The 23,593-nt window shown below is 41.1% G+C and overlaps 1 protein-coding gene across 2 annotated transcripts in view; it reads left to right on the forward strand.

The window, feature by feature from the left end:
- Window positions 1-23,593, forward strand: part of kcmf1 (potassium channel modulatory factor 1) — a 57,848-nt gene that overhangs the window by 26,755 nt on the left and 7,500 nt on the right. Inside the window, exons 1-3 of one of the 2 annotated variants that reach the window (XM_042336593.1) lie at window positions 6,293-6,343; window positions 17,234-17,373; window positions 21,912-22,013. In XM_042336593.1, coding sequence (XP_042192527.1) covers window positions 6,310-6,343; window positions 17,234-17,373; window positions 21,912-22,013 — 276 coding nt within the window. In that variant the 5' untranslated portion in view covers window positions 6,293-6,309. Of the gene's footprint in view, window positions 1-6,292; window positions 6,344-17,233; window positions 17,374-21,911; window positions 22,014-23,593 lie in introns of those variants that run through there. The other variant, XM_042336590.1, reaches the window with a different exon arrangement.

Raw genomic sequence — 23,593 nt, forward strand, 5'->3', positions numbered from 1 at the left:
CAAACTTTCCCGCTGCTTGTCCAGCTTGGACCAGTATACCCTTTAGGACTTTGGCTTGCAGGGTAACAGGTGGTGTGTGGGTAGATTCCCTGCCCGCAGTGACTGGCGTGTCCTTCCAAGTCCTGCAGATGCGCCAGGCTGGCTGACTGTCATCAGCAGTGCCCTGGAATACTACAGACCCCCCTGGCTCAGGAACTGGACTGCCAAGACCACCACAGAGGACTAACTCCATTCCGTTGCTGAACTTGTGACCTTGGAGCTAATTCAAGGTCCCCCCCAACCCCCGAAACCCAAAGTGGTGAAATAATTATTTTTTTAAAAATATTTGGTAGCCATTCGTTTAATCTGTTTATCTTCCCACCATCATTACCACAATTAGAACCAGAAAAGATTCATGCTATGCGATTCTTCGTTTATTATCAAACCAAAACGAATGTGAAATCGAGATTGATTTTTTAACAATTTTATTGCCAAACAAACCAAAACAGTGTTAAAAGTCGTCTTGCTCCAGCAGTGGTGTAAAATTAATCTGTAATTGACAGTTGTCTGTTTAAAACTAAGGGTGTAATGAAACCAATGCTTTCTTTAGCTTTTGATGGCTTCTCGTCTCTGGTAAAATGGTGTTCTATGGAAGGCATAGATAATGGGACATCTCGTTGGGCAAAGCAGAATTGGGGCAGCTGGAACCTCTAATTTTAGACTTGATGCACATTCTCTCAAATTTCTGTAGGTGGGACTAATTGGCAATTTTGTTCGTTCTTTCAAAAGTGAGAAGAAATTGAAATTTGGCAGCCTCGTTGTTCCTTAGAAGTGTACATTCCTATAAATCTTTTCTGCAGTTTTCCTCTTAGCTTGGTTTATTCAAAATGTTTGGGCGGAGGCAACAGTAGTCATCTTTAATGACCACTTTCATATACTTAAGGAGGGCATGGTTCTCAAAGCTTTACCTGTTTTTAAGGTTGCTTATAAAAGGTCTTTTACAAGAATATCTTGTTACTCGGGTGGCCAGATCTGATACAACAACCGTCAGGGCTTCCAAATGGTTCATCACTGCCAATCTTGATTTTGGGTTCAATACGCCGGTTGTAAATGCTGCTGATATTAGTTAGTTGATTCCATGTTATTGCTGTTTCTGCCTATTTCGTTTAGTGTCTTTGGCCACAATGGTGCTGGGATCTTGATTCACAAAAGGGACGTGGGTATTATAACTTTTTTTGTGTGTGCGTTTGGGGGGCGGGGAAGGGTCGGGTTATTTCAACTTGAAATCTGATTCTGAACAAATGGATTCTCAAACTTTTTGAACCTGTGGAATTTTCAATCAATTTTTTGTATAGTAGTTTTAGTTTTTTTTACAAAATAATTAGTAGCTCTATTGACTTTTCACATGCCACAGAGTGTGAATGAGTTTTGCGTGTTTCGGTGAAGGAATCATGCAGTCTTTGGACCTATGCATTTGTGCGGCAGATTCCATTGAGTTTTGCTTATCTCAGGAAATCATGGTGCTAATATTTTACTTCCATTTTCATACAATAATACATATACATTTATGTAGCACTTTTCCGATCAAAAGGATGTGATGTGAATGTCAAAATGTTGATGTACTTCTCAGAATTATTCCCAGTGACTTTTTATAATAAATAAGATTCTTTGCATTTGATGTAGTGCCTTTCACTTCGGGAGGATGCGTCAAAGTGCTTCATAGAATTCACTGTAAAGTGTAGCGACTGTATTTTGTCGACGGGCACAGCAGTGTTCCACAAAGTGTTCCCATGAAGTGACTGACCAATTTTTACCTGAGAGATGGCTGGCCACGGCACTGGAAGAAATTCCCTTTCTGTTTTGAGCAGTGCTGTGAGGTTTTTAACATCTACCTGAATAGACATAAGGGACCTTGGTATAACATCTCATCCGAAGGATGGCATCTTAACCGACGCCGCTTTCCATCAGCCTGGTCTGAGAGTCCTGTATGTGGAGGAAAGTACCTGAACCTGCTGAAAAAGAACTAAGCTGGTATTGTATGGGATCCATATTGTAGCATTGGGAGAGAGCGCAGTGTAATGGTCTGTTACTATTGGAGTGGCTATTATATCTGGGGAAACCCACAAGGTTGTGAGAATGTGGAGCGTGCTACTGGAAGCTGTGGTAAAAGCATCAATTTATTTGAGGAAACCTGATACAAAGAAGGAAAACGGGGGATTTGAGAGAGAGGGGATTAGGAGGGGTGGCAACTCATATGGAGTATAAACATCAGCACAGACTAGTTGGGCCAAACGACCTGTTTTTATGCTGTAAAATTCATGTGATTCCATGTAATTCTATAAATATAACAATATTACGAGATCGGTTTGAATGAAGACGGCCACTTGGTCCATCCAATCTCATCCCTCCAGAACAACCATTCTCTTCCCTCCACCCCCCGTATTGCAAAAGGTTTGCTATTTAAATTAATCTTGTGTCCTAGGCTTTACTGCCTTTACTGGCAACCTGTCCTGGTCGTTGATTACCCTTATTCATTCCTCTAACACTGGGGATCATCCTCGTTGGTCTTCTCTGTACTACCTCTAGGGCCTGGGAAGCCCCCCTATGTCGCGGTAACCAGAGCTGTGCAGTATTCAATATGTGATCTGACCAGCCCGAGGATGACGTCTGGGGATCTAAACTCAATAGATTTAGCAATATAGCCTCGCATCCTGCTTTGCCTTGATTGTTGCTGCCTCACATTGTTTTGACATCCTGAGCAAACACCCCTAGATATGCCGGTTATCAGCCCATGTCCTTGTTTAACATCATCTTATTTGTAGTTCGCCTGTTTCAGTATTCTCATTGGTTCTGTAGCCACTACTACTACAACTTGCCCTTCACATGGGGTAGCGTCCTGGAGCGCTTCTCTGGAACGTGCTCTCTGTTGCCTGCAGACAAAACAGGTGGGGAGAAGGAATGAAGACAGGGGAAATTCCTGCATGACTCAGTGGGTCTCTTTTTCCCCCACCCCCTTTCCTGTAGATGGAGAAAATTCGTAATTGAATGTGAGGATGAACTTACTTGGAATAAACAAGACTACCTGTGTGATCAAGCAATCTACTACCATGAAAAGCGCTATATCAAATGCAAGGATTATATTATATTACTTGTCTGACACGTTTACTCATTCTGTGAAAGAAATTCGTCCTCAATAATATAGATCTAGCTGAATTCTTGTTGATCACTGGTGATTAAGAATAATAATGACAATAATCCTTGAATTTGATATAGCGCTTTTCACGTCTTCGAGACGTCTCAAAGCGCTTCACAAAATATACTGTAAAGTGAATTGACTGTATATTTTGTGGGCAAAACGCGGCAGCCAGTTGCGCACAGCAGTGTCCCACAAACAGTCGTGGATTGAAGTGACCAAATTATTATTGTGTTTTTTTTTTCTTGAGGGATTATTAGAGAATGTCTAAGAGCGTTGTTAGTTTTTTTTGTCCATTGAATTTTTATTTATTTCTCACATTTATTGTAATTTTTGTATTTCTAACGTCTTGTGTAGCTGAGCATCCAGAAGCCCCAGGATTTGGGGCCACACGGGGTATGAATTTTCGGTGTTGCTGGCTCGTGTGGGTAAAGTCATGAAGACCTGCATAGAATGTGATTATTGCATAGTTGGGTGGGGAAAGATCACTTGACCACCCGCTTGATTTCTGTATAAAGAGATGTACTATTCCAGGTGTTTTTATTCCCTTGTGTCACGTCAGCGATTCTTTTAATCTGAAAGTTGAACCTGTTTTAATGTACAAGGGAGAATCGCATTACATTACATAAGGTAACATTTCGTGTTTTGTGAAATGTGTCAGAGGTTTCAAGAAAAAGAGATAGAAAATCAGAGACTGTACCATTCAGGGTAAAATAGACAACATTCACTTAAAATAATAACCCTTACATTTTATTTAGTGCCTTTCACGTTGGGAGGATGTCTCGAAGCGATTCACAGGATTTTCTATGAAGTATAGTGACTGCGTATTTTGTAGGGAAACCTGCAATAATCTGGACTAAAGATTTTAATGTAGACTCTTTAAAAGGTCATTTAATTTCACAATGAAAGAAAGCGGAGAAGGAATATATTAAGCAGGTTTTAGCATTTTGTGGATGTGAATGGCAATGTTTCCCCTTTTCTCAAGTGGCAATAGGAACTAAATGAAGATTCGGCTGGAGGGCTGCAACATACCAACATTGATGATTTGGGGGCAGAATTATTGTGGCTTTTCTTTGATCTGGTTTCTGTGCTGAGGTCAAATGACACATTTCTTCTTTGAGTTCTGAAATCGAGTGTAAAAACGTTGACCTCCAATCCTGTCAAGATTCACCAGAACAAACCTGGAGGAAGTGACTCACCCTCCCCACAGCCCTATGTGTCCTCTACTCTGATATGTAGCCACAGCATATGCATTTCTATGACTGAAAAGTTACAGATAAGATCCAAGATAAATAGCATCAGTAGATTTGCAGTGATAACCATCCAAGCAGGATTCTTTGTCTGCTTCTTCACTTGGATCTTTTGGGTTTCTCTTCAATGTGGGCTCATGAAGCAAGAACCTCTTTGGGAAAGGCATTAACGGCCTGCTGGAGAGCTATAAAACGTACCGACAAAGCATTCACCTGACTCCATGGCTGGCTAACGTGGTTCCAGGAATGGCGGTCAGTTGTTCTTACAGATGGTTTATTCTGAACAAATCATCCCTGTCAGAGGAGAGGGGCAATGCAGGTTGGGCCCAGAAAGAAACTTCATTACCATCTGTCCTGCTTCGAACTTCTTCCATACCAGCACACTACCTACGACTAGAACTGGAGATATGCAATATTTCTGGCACTGCCTTTGGATAACTCTCCATATCAGTAGTCAATTCTTTGTGATGATTAATTAAGCAAACTAAATGATTATATTAAGATTACATGAGACAAGTGAAAACAGAGATTCAGTCAAATTAGAAGGAGATTCTTAGGTCCTTTGAATCTTGTGATTGACAAGGTGGTTATCACCCCTCCATCCGTTGAGTATGCCTTAAATATAATCCCCACATTGTACTAAAGCAAACTTGCTGCTATTTTCGGTCTGTTTCCTAATTCTTATGTTCTCCTGTGACCAGAGCTGAGATGGTGATCATTTAGTGCAGACCAGTTGTAATGCTTTTTGATAAAGCACGAGTTTGCTTGTAACTTGGGCCAATAGAAAATTGTGGCCGCAATTTTACCGCGGAATCCACAAAATCCAATATTCTCCACAAAACCCAATACTCTCCACAAAATCCAATATTTTCTGCAAAAACTATCAACCATGGTGTGTGAGTGAGCCGAGCGTCAGGCCAGTCTAGGCCATTCGCTGCTGCAGGGATGGATAGGTGGTTGATTGCCGTCGTTCTTGACCAATAATGATTGAGTTTTACGCTTCCATCCAGTGACGGGAAGCAGGGCAACAAGAACTCCACGGTTCAGAAATCGAGGACAATAAACTTTGGTTGTATAAATAGCTACTAGACTGTTTTGCTCCTTGGTCAAACTGCCACTGCCACTAGCTCAGTGCTCAGCGTGATGGTAGGTTGAAGGTGGGATACGTTTAGGACCACCTTTTGTTGGCGTTTACGTCTCTGGACACTGGGCACAAGTTGAATGAAAGGCCCGATTACTTGCTGGCACCGGCTGGTTTTCCGCGCTAAAATGGCAGACCTCTAGGTCCTTTGGGTGCCTTTGACATCACTTCCTGCTGTATGGATACACAGCAAATAATGCAGTGACCCGACTGGAATTTTATGGATCGCAATCCCAGGGCTCCATTGTATGTAGCTTTCAGCTTGGCCTCCTCTCCCCTTACAGAGAGACAAGCTCTTGAGCATCAATAAAAGTGAAGTGAAAGGGCTCTGATAAAGTTATTGATCGCTTGGTACGATTCGTATGTTTTTACTTTTTGGAGACTGAAAGAAGAACAAAGCTGAATTCAGCCTCTTTACGGTCGTTAGATGGACAGGATGTCAGCAGAGACCAATGCTGCGATTGTCTAAGGGACACAGGTGAGTGGGTGGAAAACTATTATTCAATTGCTACCGGTTTAAAGGAATACTCCATAATAAGGCACTATCATATTTTTTAAAAAAATCTTTTATCATTCTAAAATCCCTTTTATACTTAAACAAAATAAAAGATTTTAAATTCTTACCACATATCACTGTTGGGGCAGACATTTTGAAACCATTTCCAAGGCAAAGTCAAACATCATAGTTTGGTGCTCATTTTCTTTCTTTAGTGAACCAACAATGAGTGCTGGAAGTTGAGGCTGAGATGACTCCCCGATCAGGAGGCCAGCCTCGATACGGTAAGACTTTAAAATTCTTGGAGCTACGTTTCGGATTTAATACAAAACAAATAATACAAACTGTGTGGCCTTTTCCTGGAGTATTCCTTTGAGCTTCTAAATAAAAAAAATCTTAAAAGGTGCTGCATTTGATACGGCAACTTTCGTATTGAGTTTTGCATGTAAAGTGTGATAATCTTATTACATTGGAAATTTGCCTTCTATTTTATTCAAATTAAAACCTAGGTATTATTACTAAACTGAATGTTATATTAAAACTATTTCATTTTTTTATTTATAAACTATAACGTCGCTGGACTTTTTTTAAAAAAACTATTTAAAAACTAGCAATAATGATCCTTGCATCTGACTTTGGGAAGGATGTCCTGGATTTCAGTGAAGTGTAGTAGTGATTGCATTTGTAGGTGAACACAGTAGCCAATTTGCACACAATGGTGTTTCACAGACAGCCACAAAGTGAAAGACTAGTTTAAAGATAACTTACAAATGGCTCCAGGGCTATGTTTCTGAAACAATTTGTATATTTCAGTGGTTGGATTCATGACTTTGAATGTAGCCTGTGGAATGACAGTGAATCTTGTCTATCAATGTATAAAGTGAATAAGGAACCTTTAGCCACTTACAGATTTTCTACATTTGGCAAGGGAAGGTTCAATTTCCACATGTATGCTAATGTCACCGAAATACATTTTCTTGCTGCTACCCTTGAGTCCAGGACCATTGCTTTTCTGTATCAAGTCCAAGATGAGCCTTAGATTTCGTCAGCTGAATGTCAGTACAGTGGAAGCCAATCTGTTTGGTTCTTGCTTACACGGTCTTGAATCTGGATCTAGATCCATTAACCCCCACTGGGACGCTACCCCATGTGAAGGGTGCTATATAAATGCAAGTTGTTGTTGCTCATGCTGGGTATTTGAGCCAGTGAACAACCATGGAATTTTGTGACCTTCGTCTCTGCAGCAATCTTGGTATCTCAGCTTTGGGAAGCATTGTTGTCGTCCGTCTCCGGATAATCACTTAAGTTACTCATCGATGTTTTCTTCACTTTGAGATGGATATCTCCAAAACTGTTTGCTGACCACCTAGTGACACCATTCATAAACTCCACCTTACGCAGAATTTTAGAGGTGGTAACGTCTCCCAAAATCAGCTTGTCTAGCTTTCACTCCTCCTCCCCATTATCATATTATCATCGGGCTCCACTGACTTGTTGTCCACTGCTGGATCAACATCATGCTGAGCTTCGAATCCCTTCATGATTTTGCTCCACTTCTTACTAAATCTTCCACTCATCCAACTGGAATGAAATGCAGTGGTTCTCAAACAAACTTTTTTGGTGGCCTCAATGTGTGGTTTATCACACAATGTTTATGTGTGATAAACCACATTTTAGAAAACCTTTTTTCACATGCACTTTCCTGACGTACAGAAGAGATGTAAAAAGTTGGCTGACGAAATCTACATAGCTGGGGCCAGTGAAATGAGACAGGCTTCATTCAATTCATTCGTTCCTTACAATCAGCGCTGTGCAGACTTAAACAGCAATGACATTGCTGTGGCGCAACCTTGAGCTTTCAATTAAACGTGTGGCACTTGAGATAGTTGCAGTCTATTCGAATAAGGAACTAGAATTGTTGGTACAGTGGATATTTGCTTTGCGTGGCCAGTGCTGCATTGACGCTAGAGCTGGCCAACAGCAGCTGCACACCTCATGCAGTGTGAGAAAGTTGGAGTAAAAGGATACAGTATTTACAGGAAGGATTTTTTTAATTTCAGAAATCCTTCAACTTGTGTCCCACCCCACCCTCATGTTCCAAATCCAGCTTCTCTCCTCTTCTCCTCATAGTCCTGTCACTTTACCTCAGCAACAACAAGATGAGCAATAGTCAGTGGGTTTACGCAAATCCCAGTGTTATTACAATACTATTTCCCAAATGTCTATAAACGGGTATAACCTGGAGGTCTAAAGAATATATTTCACAGCCTTATGGCAATAATGGCATTTTAAAAAAAAGCAAACTAGTACAAACATTAATCAGGAACGATGCACTTCATCTCTGCCTCTCCAAAAAACCCTCTCCTCCTCTCTCCCTGCCTCCCCTCCTCATTTCTCTTTCTCTCCTCCCAACCCACTGCACGCACGTCCCCTAAACCTGTGCTCAGCGCCACAGTACAACACTGTGTCTCTCCTCCATCCTGATATAAGACAACAGGCTCATGGCTCCAGGCTATTGAAGAGCAGGCTTATCACGTGCTTCACCTGATCGACTGTCTCCACACAATAAATGACATTAAGAACAAAAGAAAACATAAATATACAAATGCACACAATAGAACAAAGTGAGATCTTTAAAAAAAACACACAAACAAAAACTGGGTCCCCAAAGTTTTCTCTCGCTTGAGCGAATCTCGGCTGATAGATGGGAAGCAAGTGAGTGAGCGAGCGAGCACCAGGGGTGGGGGTGGGTGGCTGCTGCTGTGGCCACCCAAAATCATGCAGATGGGCGCGTTTGAGAAACTAATGCTTCTTCCTCACTTCTTCTGTCCCACAATCAGAGGCTGGGCTTTCAGCTATTATAAAGAACTCTCCGACATTCCTTCACTAGCTCCCTTCAAAAACACTCTTAAAAACCTCTTACCGTGTCTTTGGGCAACATCCTCAGATTCCTTTTACCAACTCAGTGATCCCCATCGACCTTGTGAAGCACTTTGAGGCATCATCTTGTATGAAACGGACTATTTAGTGTGAGTTATTGTTAAAAGTATCAGCTTAGTATCACTCAATTTTAAGAACAACATATGGATGGGAGGGGTCTGAACAATTAAACGTACCTGGTGCAAGACTATACTTTTGGGGAATACTCCAGCTGTAAATTACTTCTTACCAAGTGCATTGAATGGGTTGAGTCTTGGCAAATATTTGCCTAGATTGATATGCTATCATCTCAGGCCTTGTTATTAGCCAATAATCAATTTTGCAGCTAATTTGGATAACATTAGCTTGGAAGAGATCCTGATTTAAGCAGATGGCAATGGCCATCTTAGACACAGGGTATGGACAGTCAACAATCATATTGTTTTCTTGTCCTTTGAGTAGTTGAGCATTCAGTACCTGACATTTGATTTAAATAGGGTTTAAGGCTATCAGTCCAAGCTGTTCTTTGTTTACTGTCCTTTGCATACTGGTGGCTTCCATAGGCAATATTTAACAACAAAAATAATAATTGTAATGACCTCGTTTTGATATTGAGCCTAACTGATTCTTCTGATCCAATGCACTGTATAAAGGCAGCTCCATCACTGTCTTGCTAGTTTGTTCCCTGGCAGAGCATTCATCACGACTTTCCACAGATCCCAAAATCTTGCCACAGTTACTTGCTGCATTTATATTTTTCTCTTATTTTCGCGGGTTTGCTTACATTTGCCTAGTTTTATTTCTTTTGTGGATTGACCAACTTCTTGCCCACATCCTCAGGCCGTTGTTTTGTTTTTCTTTTAGAATTGCTTTGCCTTAAGTATTATTTGTGCCAACAATACTCTATTAATGGTCTCACCAGTTCTAAAGTTGTTGAGTGCTGCTCTAATTGCTTGGGACATTCACCATTGGGCAGTTCATGACAATTATTTCTGATACTTTCATTCAAAACCTAACATGTCTATCTGCCTATATTATCTTGTTCGTATTCTGTGCAAGAATCAAGCAGGATTATCTTCAACTCCTTCAGGACAAATTAAGAAGGGAACACGACCAGCAATACTTCCTCCATCCACCACCATCTTACTGATGAACCGGAGTCTGGTTTACCCAGCAGCAGGCAGTCCTGTTGAACACCACTTCGTCAAAGTGTACTCAAGACTTCCACCACTACAAGGTCACTTGACCACCAAAACACAAGTGACTGCTTCTCCAAAGGAACGCAGTAATCAGTGCCAAGCTAGATTAAAGTTTAAATAATAATCCTTGCATTTGATTTTCGGATCTATATTGCCGAGACCTCTCAAAGCGCTTCACGAGTTGTTGTGATATGTGATGTTCCTCCAACCTTTTAATAAATCATTTAATATAGTGTCTTTCATGTTGGTAGGACGTCTCAAAGCACTTACAGGGTGCTGTAAAGTGTTGTGACTTTGTAGTTTGTAAGCAAACATGCGCACACACCAATGTCCCACTGACAGCCATTTAAAGTGAATTTTATTTAGGAGGATAATTGGCCAACACACCAGGAAAAACTCCCCTTCTCTTTTTGAATAGTGCCATGAAATCTTTAACGTCCACCTGAACAGGCAGACGGGAACTCGGTTTAACATATCATCTGAAGATTTCAACAATGCAGTACGTCCCAACACTGCATTGCAGTGTCCGCCTATTTGTGAGTTCAAAGCGGCAACTTAGGGCTTGAACTCATCAGCCTTCTAGGCCAGCTTCCCGGGAGAATGCTAACAGCCTTTTCTCTTCCAGCAGACGCACTGTGGCATTCTAGGCCTTGGAGGATGAACACTTTACCATTCTGGATATAAGTTGTATTCTCTGTGATCATGAGTTTTAAGGAGTTAACGCTGCACTTATTAGCGTGTTTATCTTTTATCCACTCAGTGTATTCTGCTGTTGGCTTTGCAGAGCTACTTTGAGAATGTAGAAATGTTCCACTGATTCTTTTTCAATGCTTCTGCCCCCAGTATGATGGCGTATTCATGTGGAGGTTGAATTGTACTTAAACATTGAGGGGTATCGGACTGTAGATGGTCTGCCATTGTTGATTTTCTTTTACCGACATCTACAGATTTTTCACCAGAGAATTCAGAATGGACAGATTAAATAGTGAAGTAGCTACTGGCAATGCAGCTACAACAACTGCATTTTGATGATGGTACTATTTAGGGCAATCTTTTCAGCTTCTCCCGGTTGTGTGCTTTATGTTCTTTATTGCTTGGTATACAGTACTCCTTTTGAAACTAAAAAAAATTATATCTTGACTTGTTCCTGGGAGGCAATCATCTCAGTCCAGTTAAAATGTGGTGGTTGGGGTCCATAAAATTACAACAAAGGCTACAATGGGGAACATTTGCTGACCTTGTTCAGAGCTTGTATGCAGAACTTCCTGCATACTCACTTGCTTCCCACACAATAAAAGGCCAACTTCCGTGTCATTGGGTCACCAATACCAGAAACCTGGTAATCCAGAAATCTACAATATTTTTGCAGACTTCTTAAAGTGAGACAGCCTGCATTTTGGATTTTTTAGATAATAAATGAGGTCCACACGCCAACCACACCGTAAGCAAATCTGCAATGAAATGAAGTGTTTCCAATACTCCCCAGGGCATCTAATCGACTTGTGTGTGGGGTGGGGTGTTGATTAGCTTCCAATCAGTATTAGACCTCGCTTAGCGATGACGTTTTCAGACACAAAAAACAGCTGAAAAAGCAGTGAAACTGTGGCAAGTCAGTATGCACTTCAAAGTTCTAGACTGTTTTTATTGCAATTTATTTAGAATCTAAAAATGCAGCATTTTATGTGTGGCTCCTATAATCCAATCTTTCCCTTAGTTGTCTAAACATACTCCCTTGGCTTATGTGTAATGATTGCAGCAATGTTTTGGTTTCTGTATCTGAGCAACAGATTTTGGTGTTTCAGCACCGCTATAAGTAAAACAAGTTAAATTCAGTATTTTTGGTCTCCATTAGTTATTTGTCACCCATTAACAATAACTTGCATTTATAGGAGGTGACCATAGGCACAGTCAAAGAGGAAAGCCTTCAGGGTGTTCTGGAGACCAACAGGAAGGGCAAGGGTAGAATGTTCCAGTAGCTGAAAGCACAACCACAGATGGTGGAGGGGATGAGGGATGTGCAGGAGATCGGGTAGTAGCAGGTCACAGTTGGAGGAAGAGAAGTAGATTTGTGTGTCATTCACTTGCATGTGGAAGTTGACCCCATGTCTGTGGATGACATTATCGAGAGGGAGTATGTAAATGAGGAAAAGAAACAGGACAGAACTTTGGGGTATAGATCTGGTAACTGCGGGGGAAGAAACTGATAGTGAAGAAGAAATGATGGCAATAGGTCAGGTGGGACTCAAACCAGGAGAAGGCAGTCCCACTGAGGGGGATGAGGGATAAGAGACAGTCGAGGAGAATGGCATGATCATCTGTGTCGAAGACTATGGCGAGATCCTGGGAGATGAGGAGGCCGAGAGACTTGGTCACAGAGAGAGCGTCATTTGTGATATTGTCGAGGCTGTCTCAGTGCTGTGGGCCGGGTGAAAACCAGACTGGAAGTGCTCAGATTGGGAGTGGAAGGAAAAATGTGAGCAAGGATGATTGGCAACAACGCATGCCAGGACGTTGGATGTGAAGGGCAAGTTTGAGACGGGCTGGTAGTTTGGGAAATTTGAAGGATTAAGAATTTTTTTTGAGGAGGCAGTCTTGAGGGGGGGAGTGCTGGTTGGGATGAGCAGGATAACTGTGTCTGCCGGCAAGGGAAGGACAGTTGGGTTGTCAGCAGCTGGGTGGGGAGGATATCAAGGCAGCAGTTGGTGGACTTCACATGGATGATAATAATAATGAGGGACGAGGGAGAAATGGGGCCAAAGGAGTGTGAAGACAATGGCAGAGGCAGAAGATACGGAGGATGTAAAGATATGGGGAGGACTGGCGAACAGAGAGGGGGGAAAAAAAAGAAGCAGCCAAGTGGATGCTGTCAATTTTGGTGAAGAAAAAGTCCATGACCTCTGGATTTGGCATCCGAGGTGAGGATTGAGGGGGTGCACGGAGGAGGTGCTGTGTGGTGAGGTGACGAAAAATATTGCGAAAGTTTTTTTTTCAATTTTCAAATAACAGGCCTTCACTAGAATTACAAACAGTGTAGTGTCATTGTTTTTTCTCTTGATCGAGACGTGGTGCCTGCCTTGTGGGCTTCACATATCGAGTTAACACCCTGCTGCATTTTGGCAATCACCTTTAGCTGTTTTGTGTTGCACACCAATTCTCAGAAACTACTGCCAATAAACCATTATTTAGTTATATATCTTATTTTCTCAGCTTCTTTTCTTCTGCGCCCCTCACCCCCACCCCCGGCAAAAAATGTATTAAGCAAGTAAAATGTTTCATTATGTTTTCAAGCTATAGAGAGGCATATTCATATTCAAAATTGGGGGCGAGGGGGGGGTGTGGCTCATTGGATGCGGAAAGGATTGTTTTCAAAATGAATTGCCTGCAGCCATTCAGACTGTTTCTGTCACAATCTTCCCTTGTCTTTGGGGACCTTCCATTTTACAAAAGCAATAGAGGAATTATCAAGGTTTAGGCCATCTGTTTATTACAAGATGGGAACATTTATTTTTAATCGCTAGGGGAAGCCAGTTATGTACTCATCTCCACCGGTGAATATTTTCCGTTCAAGTAGAAACTGCTAAGGCCAAGCCTTTCATGGTGTTTCAATTCCAGTTACTGTATTCCTTTTACTGCTTTTGTACTTCTAATCCCCCATAATGTCAGAGAGGGTTAAGATCACAGTAATGGGTCACACAAGTCGTTTCCTTTTGGATGATCTTACCTTTGTTCAACATGTCTCTGAGGGGAGAAGCTGAGATTCTGATACAGTGCTATCCACTTAGCTCAAACCTGTTTACATTGACATGTTGACAAAAATCTGCGTACCCGGGTCCTTCCCGTAGAGGAACACGCTAATCTTACCATGTATCTCCACATCGACATTAATTTCAGAGTGCTTTTATCAACAAATTTTTCAAGTCCCGAACATCATTAAGTGCATTCTTCCTTGGTTGGTTTGTCTTTGCCGAAACTCGCTTATGTCAGCATAAACGGGGTAGGACTGTACTGGTGTAGTATTCAAATTACAATTGGTTCTCATCGAGCAGAAGTTAAACACTAGAGATATAAATAATACTTGCATTTGATATAGTGCCTTAAACAATGCAATTTGCATAATGCCTTTCACGTCGAGAATGTCTCGAGGCGGTTCGCTTTTTATAATTAATTACTTTGACATGTAGTGACTGTTATGTGGAGAAAAGGATTCAGTTTAATTTAGTTCAGTGATCCTTCTTGCATCATCTGACCTACTTCACACAATGTAGATGTGCATGAGAATACACATAATAAACTCTAGATGTGCTCCAGAGCTAGACCTGACTTAAAATGTTTTAAAAATGATCCACATTTTATTCCCTATTTCTGAGTGTTTTGTTTTGTTCCCCTATGCTTTTCAAAAAACAATTCCCTCATAGTCTATATCTAATTTTGTGTGAGTGGGGGAGAGCATTGGATATTGCGATCGCTCAGCTTGTGACATGAAACCTTTCCTTCTTGCCCACATCTATTACAAAACTACTCTTAAAGTATCAGCTCATTTATAGGCCAATGGACATCTCAAACAGCCTTTACTGATGTCAATTTGTCTTTAGACTTTTGTACAAGGTTTCACATGATACGCTGAGTAAAGCTATTGCTTTTGTGCAGTGCTGGGGAGGTGTTGTATTGTTGGAGTTGCCGTCTTCGAATGAGATATTAAACCAAAGTCCTGTTTGTCGAGGTTAAAGACCCCATTGTACTATTTAAAAAAGAAAAGGGAGTTTCTACTGGTGTTCTCCCAGATACATCTCCCAGATAAAATTGGTAATTTGCTTCACGGTTGTTTGTGGGACGTTACTGTGCGCAAATTAGCTGCCGAGTTTGCTTGCGAATAGTCATTTTGTAGTAAATCCTGTGAAGTATTTGGGGACAACCTTCCGACGTGAGAGGTGCAGTATAAAAAATTCAAGGATTATTATTTATTGTATCTGAAACCTGAAAACTAGTACATAGATGCGCGCGCTGTGGGAAATGGCCGTCGATGATGGTGCCCTTTTGATTGAATAAGAAGCCACTCTGATGGGCATTTTCTTTATGCTGTACTCTAATGGTGGTGGTGTTGAGAAGAAAGGTTCCTACATGCGGGGTGACCACAGTCTCCAGAATATCATCATGTTCCTGCACACTATGTGCAACTAGTGGATGCCCCCACGTGTACTCCGCCCAGCGCCTGAATTTCACACGACTTGTGATAACCATACTTTTTTTTGTAAAATGTGACGAAGCAAATAAGTTGACTGAATCTCATTTATAGAATTGGTTGCATTGCATGATTTATATCCTGGCAAAAATACCTTAAGGCTGAACTTGCTATCAGAAAATACAGTGAATTGCTTTGAAAACAAAACAACTTATATTTATATAGTGTCCTTCATGTAGGAAAACATAATAATAATAATCCTTGCATTTGATATAGCGCCTTATCGCGTCGTTGAGACGTTTCAAAGCCCTTTACCGAATATACTGTGAAGTGAATTGACTATTTTGTGGGTGAAGCATCTTGGAGTACTCCACAATGGGGTTGGATGTCAAGCAAGGGAGGAGGAAGGGAGAGATGATCATAGATGCAGTCAAATAAGTGGGTTTAATGAGGGGTAGAGAGGGAGTGAGACACAGGGAAGCTGAAGCTTGGTCACCGACGGCAATGTGGAGGACGTGGGTATATGCACAGGCTCGAGTTAACTAAGTGGAGGGGGTGAGCAGAATGGGGTAGGAGAAGATCACACAGATAGGAAGTTCCTCGGATGTGAGGAGATTTATAGGTGAGGGTGAGGCATGCCAAAGAGAAACATTTTCAAAGAGAATGGTCCATATGAATGCTTCAACCCAGTGATCAACCTGGCAAAGTTTACAGACTATTCTTAGTTGTAGTCAAAATGCAGCATAATCTTTTAAGAATAATAGTTGGAAGATATTTGAAACGTCGCCGCAGCAAAATTGTTTTGATCACTGGGATGACGCCAAGCGTAAGACCCAAATGTCCTCGAAAGAATCACCTGGAATAAATGGAGAAACCGATCACTCAACAAAGCTGTGAAATTCCTCAATTCTTTTCAACTTTTTAACATACCGACGCTTTCCTCTGGACCCTAAACACGGAGACTAAGGCTGGCAGTGACATTATAACTCCTAATACAATCTTTTTTTATTTGTGTCCAATTATCTTCACATGCATATCATGTTTTAAGAAAAGGTAAAGGAGCAGTTGAAGGAGTGAACAGCGAATAGTGTTTTTCTATTGAGGTTCCAGAGGCTCAGTGCATGTGCCAGAAGGAAGATCATCCCGCGTTTCAATCCTTTGCTACTTCTACATGGTCTTTAGACTTCCATAACGCAATGCAATTTATTTGATGATCTGCACCGTCTAGTGGAGAATGGTGGAGGCTGGGAAATGCACCTGGTCATCAGATTTGCTTCCCAGCTTCTTTCACGATTCACCTATCATTATTTGAAGATTAAAAGAAAAAGTTCCAGTGGTGGTTTGTGAACGTACAAATGCCTTAATGTCATTACAATCCTAAGGAACATTTCTAGGTTTGCTCTCTTAACTTGGATTTTTCAGTGTCTATTCGGATCTCCTGTTTGTGGAGGCAATGGGAGATCCGACCCTAAGGAAATCTGTCCCTTTTACAAGTTGCGACATGACGTACCCTTGACCCCAAAGATAAACTTGTAATGTAAAAGTCATATAAGGTTTGAAGAAATTGCTAGTTTGTAGTTTGCCGGGTCTAGTATGTAATACTTTGACACCTCTATCCAGATGTTTACAATTGATTCTCTTAGCGGGCTCTTTGAGTACACATATAGTGAGTTTAAATAATTCTTTGAGTTTTTTTTGACCTACTTGCCTTTTACATCATTTTAGGAGTTTTTCCAGCCCAGTTCTGCTGAAAGGTTCCGGTCAAAACATTTAAGTTTCTCTTTCAGCGCCAGGTTAACATTGTGAAAAAATCCCTTTGGAAATGGGAATGTCTATAACATTCAGGCTATTGACTGCTAATGTATATTCTTTTTCAGATTTGTATTACGGTGGGGAAGCCCTCTCAGTTGAGCAGCCGCAGTCTTTTACTTGTCCTTACTGTGGGAAAATGGGGTTCACTGAAACAACTCTCCAGGAACACGTTACTTCAGAGCACGCAGAAACCTCAACAGAAGTGGTAAGAGCTGTTCTCCCAGGACTTAAAGAATAAAGCCAGTAACAGTCTTGATTCTATAGTTGCATTCGTGGTCCACGTGGTGCTCGTCCACCCTCACTGCTCAAGTTGGGTGGAATACTATTTGGCACATAATTTAATGCACAGCGGAGGAAGGTGACCCCTGAAAACGTTGCCTGTTTAACTTACAAATCATAATGATTCTTTTATGTGGCTGTGCACATGTTAATCTTGATTTGAATGAATATGATTGAGAAATGATTGTGTGTATGTAAACGCGTATACATTGGACGACCCGTGATGTTTCAGGTTTAATTCCGTGGTGCTCACTAAACCCTTGGACTGTCAACAGTACCAAACAACTCCTGCTTCCCTACTTCAGCTACCGCCGAATCCTGTTAATACCCTTCTGCTCCTTTTTTTGATAACTTAACATTGGGGCGGGGGCAAACCCATAACATTTACTTACCACAAAATCCAACACATGCAGCGCCAGTGGTCTGTCTGTCTTGCTTCAAAATGCCACCTGCTAAAAATGGCCATCTTCCAGGTTATCAGATTGCCACTGAAGTAATTTCCCGCACACGCTTGCAACCCTGACTGGCTGTGCGTCCCTTTTTAACACTGGTTAGAATTTTGTGGACCTTGACAACAACCAACAACAAGATTACATTTGGATAGTGCCTTTCACGTCGGGAGGACGTCCCAAGGCTACTGCTGTGGCAGGACTTTTGTGTTTTGTGATTTTCCTGGACTCTACAGCGCAGAAACAGGGTGAGGCTGCAAACAATATGGGAAGTGGGCTGCAAGCATTAATAACCACAGAACTCGAAGAGGGCGCTGCTATAAATTTATAGCAGTGCCTTAATGTTTAATTCTCTTGCTAGGAAGAAAGAACTTGCGTTTTTATAGTGCCTGTGACATCGTCTCAAAATGCTTTGCAGTACTCAAGTGTCTTGTACAGTAACTATTTTGTAGTCAAATGTGGCAGGAAGCAAAACCCCACAAACAGACAATGTATCTGGAGAATTGTTGGCCTGTACACCCATCTCTTTTGAAATAATGTGTTTTTTTAACGTCCCCCTGGTAATACATCAGGCCAACAGGACTGCACTGTTGGCTTTCACATTGTCATCCTAATGTGTGGCTTGAACCCACATCCTTTTCACACCGTGAGAGTGCTGCCAACTGAGCCAAACTGCACGTAAATGCAATGAAGCAAACCATGCTACAGTGACTTTACAACGTACTGTATTTTATCTTTAATTTAAGATGGTGCAGAATGGTGGAGATGTCTTATAATTCAATCATAATTTAAAAGCCAGTTTATTTTTACTTGTTTCCAAATCAGGATTTAAGAATTTTCTACGATCTTGCGTTAATGTTTTGGACAGTGCTTTTCTTCAGGTTGGCCTGTTGTGCCCTTCCAGTATCTTGGTTTTCTAGCGTCTGCATTTCTTTCTTTTTTTTTAAATTTGCACTCGTTTCAAAAACGTAGATTTGTTTAAAATCATAGCTTTCATTTCTTGAAGTCTCACAGTGTTGGATCAACTTAAGCATGGGTTGAAAATATCTATGATCTTGTTGGCCCAACTCGTCTGTGCTGTTTCTTCAGCACCAGTCACTTAATGAATGATTCAGGATTAACTACTTAATACCCACAGCCTTAAATATTCCCCTCTTTCAAGCATGGCCTTAACTCCAAAAGGTAGGTTGCCTTGTGCTGTAGGGCCTTTCTGATTGCCTCATCTACAGGACTTTGAGAAGCAGGGATTCTTCCCACTTGGCTCCTGCTGATCCTTGCAAGTCAGTATTCTGATGACTTGGATGGTTCCAGCTGGACGGTGATGGGAAGGTTGTCAGACAGTGCTCACAATGGTGAGCTATGTGAATTTAGCTGGATTTCGATGGGTCTCTCCATGTGTTTCTTGGTGTTTCCGTATTTTTGGGGCAATCCAGGCACTTCGTACTCTTAAGGTCTAAATTAACTCACATCTTACCTTAAGATGAAAGGTTTGTTGATGGACTGATATTGAAAAATTCATTTTAGCCTTTTCTGTTCTGTGAGATAAACCTTCCCAAAGGCCATCCCACTTCTTTAATGGACATCATTTTATATTGAGGGTCAATTCTAAGATTAAATATATACATATATATGTAAATATAACATATTTACTCTACAAAGTAGCATGCACTTTTGATTGCAGGTTATGGCTCACACAAGAAACAGAACCAAACATCAGTCTGCCTTTTCTTCAAATAAATCCCTTTACCTTCTCATGAAACTATCGCCCTTTAACTTTTCCTTTCTCTTTAAAGTATTGGAATGCGTTGTCACCTCCCAAACTCTTTCCCACCTCTTTGTGTGATGTCCTTAGACCTACTCTCGTTCTAGGGATCTATACTTGGGCCTCTCATTTCTTATTTCGTTTCAGGTAGCATTTTATTAATCCCAAACATTACATTGTAGGAGGGTTTCCCTGTATATCAAGCACTTTCCCTTGGTTTCCACAACTATACTATAGAACCATGGAAACATGATATAAATAGGGGCCATTTGAGTCATTTCTTTGTGTTGGTGGTTGCTCTTCAAATTCCCCTACCTTTCACCTCACCCTCTGCAGTCTAACCAATGCCTTTCACAGATTCATCATCACTTCCTTACTTTTGTGTTCAGTGGCACTTTATGTACAGATGATATACAGCTCTGCATCTCTTCATAAATACCAGGACTATAGCTATTCTAACCTGACTTCCTATTAGGCATAAAGACCTGGAAGAACGTTAACTTCCTTCATGTGAACATCAACAAAACTGAAACCATCTTTTGTGACTTTTGCTTCTGGCTCCGACTCTTATGCCACCACCTTCCCTGCTCACTCCAGCTACTTAGCTCTTCACTGCCTATGTCTAGTCCTATTCACGTGTCTGTACCGTTTGCTCTTCCAATGATTGTCCATCCTTCTGTTGCAGCATTGGTGATTGAGCCCTGAAGTTACTATGATACTGCTTTCTGGAACTCTTTACCAAATTCCCTCACCTCCTTCAAAACTCTTTTAATATGCGTTGTGTTAACTGTGTTTTTGATCTGCACCTTTAAATTTTAAATTATTCATTTCCTTCTTATTATCTGAAGTATGTGCTAATACAATCATACGTGTGGAGTTCTGTAGTTTAATGGTTAGAGCACTCGCCTCGCAAGCGAGAGGACTTGGATTCGATTCCTGGGCAGGGCGAAACGTTAGGCAAGTTTCCTTACTCCACACGCCTGTTTACCTAGCATTTAGTCGATTAGTGGATTGCTTTTCCGGGGGGGAATAATCCCTTCAAATAAATAATTTTGGTCACTCAATCTACGACTGTTTGTGAGACATTGTTGTGAGCAATTGGCTGCCGTGTTTCGCCCGCAAAATATACAGTCAATTCATTTTACAATATTTTCCGTGAAGCGCTTTGAGACGTCACGAAGACGCGATAAGGCGATTTATCAAATGCAAGGATTATTATTGTTGGTTGTTAAATATTGTTTTAAAGTATTATTAATTCCGAAAGTATTACTAATTCTAATTACATTTTGAAATGGCAAAAGGTTTCTCAGCTTATAACTTTTATCATTTTGGTCAGTTTACAATTTCTTTTTCTGGCTTGTGACAATACTCCTAGAGAGACTTTGATCTTAATAATAATAATAATAATAATAATAATAATAATCTTGTCCTGTAATGACTGGCTATTCCACATGGGGGCAGTATTTCTCTAAACTCGAGATTTCATTCGCTGCTTTGATCAGTTTTGCAGAGTCTATAACTGATGTTTTAATATACTTTGTTATACAACTTATGTACTGCATAACATACCATAGTTGTAGATTGTTTGAATAGGATAATTTTAATATTGGGTTATGTTGTGCGCTCTTTGTAACCTGTAGAAGTGTTGTGTATTCCGTAGTTCCAGCATATTATTGTGTGGCAATTCTATTTTTTCGTAGGTTTCCAGGTTATGCTTTTAGATTACAAAGCACATGTAAAGATTTTACACAGCAGCTACGCAAGCGTCCGTTCCTTCCAAGATTGTGTGTGTGTAGCCAGTAGTTACATGGAAACAGCTGTTAATGTTCATGTATGATACACAAGCGCTCAGTCACTACTCCGTGTGAAGGGCCCGATATGTTGTAAATTGTAGTAGTTACTTGCATTCTATAACTCAAGATGCCTCGTTTAGTTTTGATGCTGCTTTAACTGTTTGGCTGCAACACCGTGGGGCGTCCTCCTGACGTGAAAGGCGCTACACAAATGTAATGTGTTGTTTGTTCACTCCACGTTATTTTTGTGGACAGACAAGTCACTAACGCTGAGAAACAGCTTGTAGTCTTCACTCGTATTCTAATACTAAGAATTAACCCTTTGAGAGCAGCTTCTCTTTGACGGGAATATTCGGTATAAGCTTTCCCTCTCCTTCTACCGCTCCCTTCTATCCTATCTGAACTCCGATATCTGTATTATTTCAGATGGCCATTAATCTTGTATTTTAATATATTGCAGGTTTGTCCAATTTGTGCAGCATTACCTGGAGGAGATCCTAATCATGTCACGGATGACTTTGCAGCTCATCTTACACTTGAACACAGGGCTCCTAGAGATTTAATATCCTTCAACAGTTTAATATATTCTACTAACTGTCTTGTGCCACAAAAATAATAGATGTCACTTTAAATGAATATTGGTTGCGTCTCGTTTGTCAGCCACTTTATCTTACTCTTGCTAGGGTATGGAAATACATCTTAGCATTGTTTGTAAAAGGCTGGCTTTTGCTCCGTGGCTTTTTCATAATGTACAAACTTTATTTTGAGAAGTGCAATACAATAGAGCCTTTGTATATGCTATAGCCTTAGCATCTAATATAGACCAAGTATGTTTTGTCTGGTATGAGACTTATTGATTATTTCAGTATCCTCCATAGATCTGGCCAGTCACCTGAGAATCACCTTATGAAGTCTTCGATTGTTTTTGATATTCACATGATTTCTCACATATGTGTAAAGAATTCCCCCTCTCGTTCCTTGTGTCAGGTACTTTTTTTAAAGAATTACTCAAGAAGTGGCTGGGATTTTACTTGGGTTGCTTCTTTTGTCAGGGTAGTTATGAAACTGTTGTCCTTGTTCAAATTGTGCAATGTTGCCAGAAAGCTATTCCTCATGCCAATTAACTACCATATATGAAGACCGACATGACTGACCTTCAGACTTGGACCAAGTACCTCTATTGATGTATCTCCCAGGTGCATTTGACTTGACGTTCACTTGCCAAATTGGTTTAGCACGAGCTAAGCAACTGCCTGACCTACTGGAATGCATCCCTTAAACGTTTGGATCATTTGCATCACTGGCCTAATTGGGCTGAAAACCTGCTTTGAGGGAATAGATTAAATCTGAGAACTGAATTGCAATTAAGAGCCCAATCCTGGCTAATTGGGACCAGCTCCATTGTGGATTCAGAAACAAATTGTTTCTGTGTGCGTCTTTCATACGTGCTCTCTTTCTCTCTCTGGCCTCTGTATGTAGATGACACTTAAGTCTACTTTTCCACCTCTCCTCATGAATCCAGGTTCTGTCTGCTTGCCTATCCACCTGAGGCAAAATTTCCTCCAACTGAATATGGATAAGACAGAAGCCAACATCTCCGCTCTTCCAGTTTTGACCTCCTCAATCTCCTCAGCCTCTCTCTCAAACTCTGTGAACTGGTGACAACCTTGGTAATAGGTTCAATACAGCTTTCCTTTTTCCCCTCACATCGGGCCTCTCTTTAAGACCGTCTTATCTTCACCTCTGCTACATTGCTATCCCCGCCTCTATTTCACAGCCATTTATGCCATCATCCCAACCTTTTATCCTCCTAGACTTTTGAAATGCACACCTCACTGATCTCCCTAGCTCCACCATTCATAAGCTGCAACTCATCCAAAACTCTGTTGCCCACATCCTCACCAGCACCAAACTCCACACACCCATCACTTAAGCCCTCGTTTGTCTCCCATTTGGTCATTTTGAGGTTCTCATCCTTGAGTACAAAGCTATCGACTCCTTTGCACCTTTTTATTTCTTTGCTAGTTCTCCCTGCTTCTCTGCTCAGCAAATTTGGACTTCTGCACTTTCCCTGTCCTCTCCACGCTACATAGATGACTCAGCCTTCAGTTCCTATGCACCTGATGTCTAGCATTCCCTCCT

Source organism: Callorhinchus milii, unplaced genomic scaffold (genome assembly GCF_018977255.1).
Source record: "Callorhinchus milii isolate IMCB2004 unplaced genomic scaffold, IMCB_Cmil_1.0 Scaffold1, whole genome shotgun sequence".
NCBI classification, from domain to species: Eukaryota; Metazoa; Chordata; class Chondrichthyes; order Chimaeriformes; family Callorhinchidae; genus Callorhinchus; species Callorhinchus milii.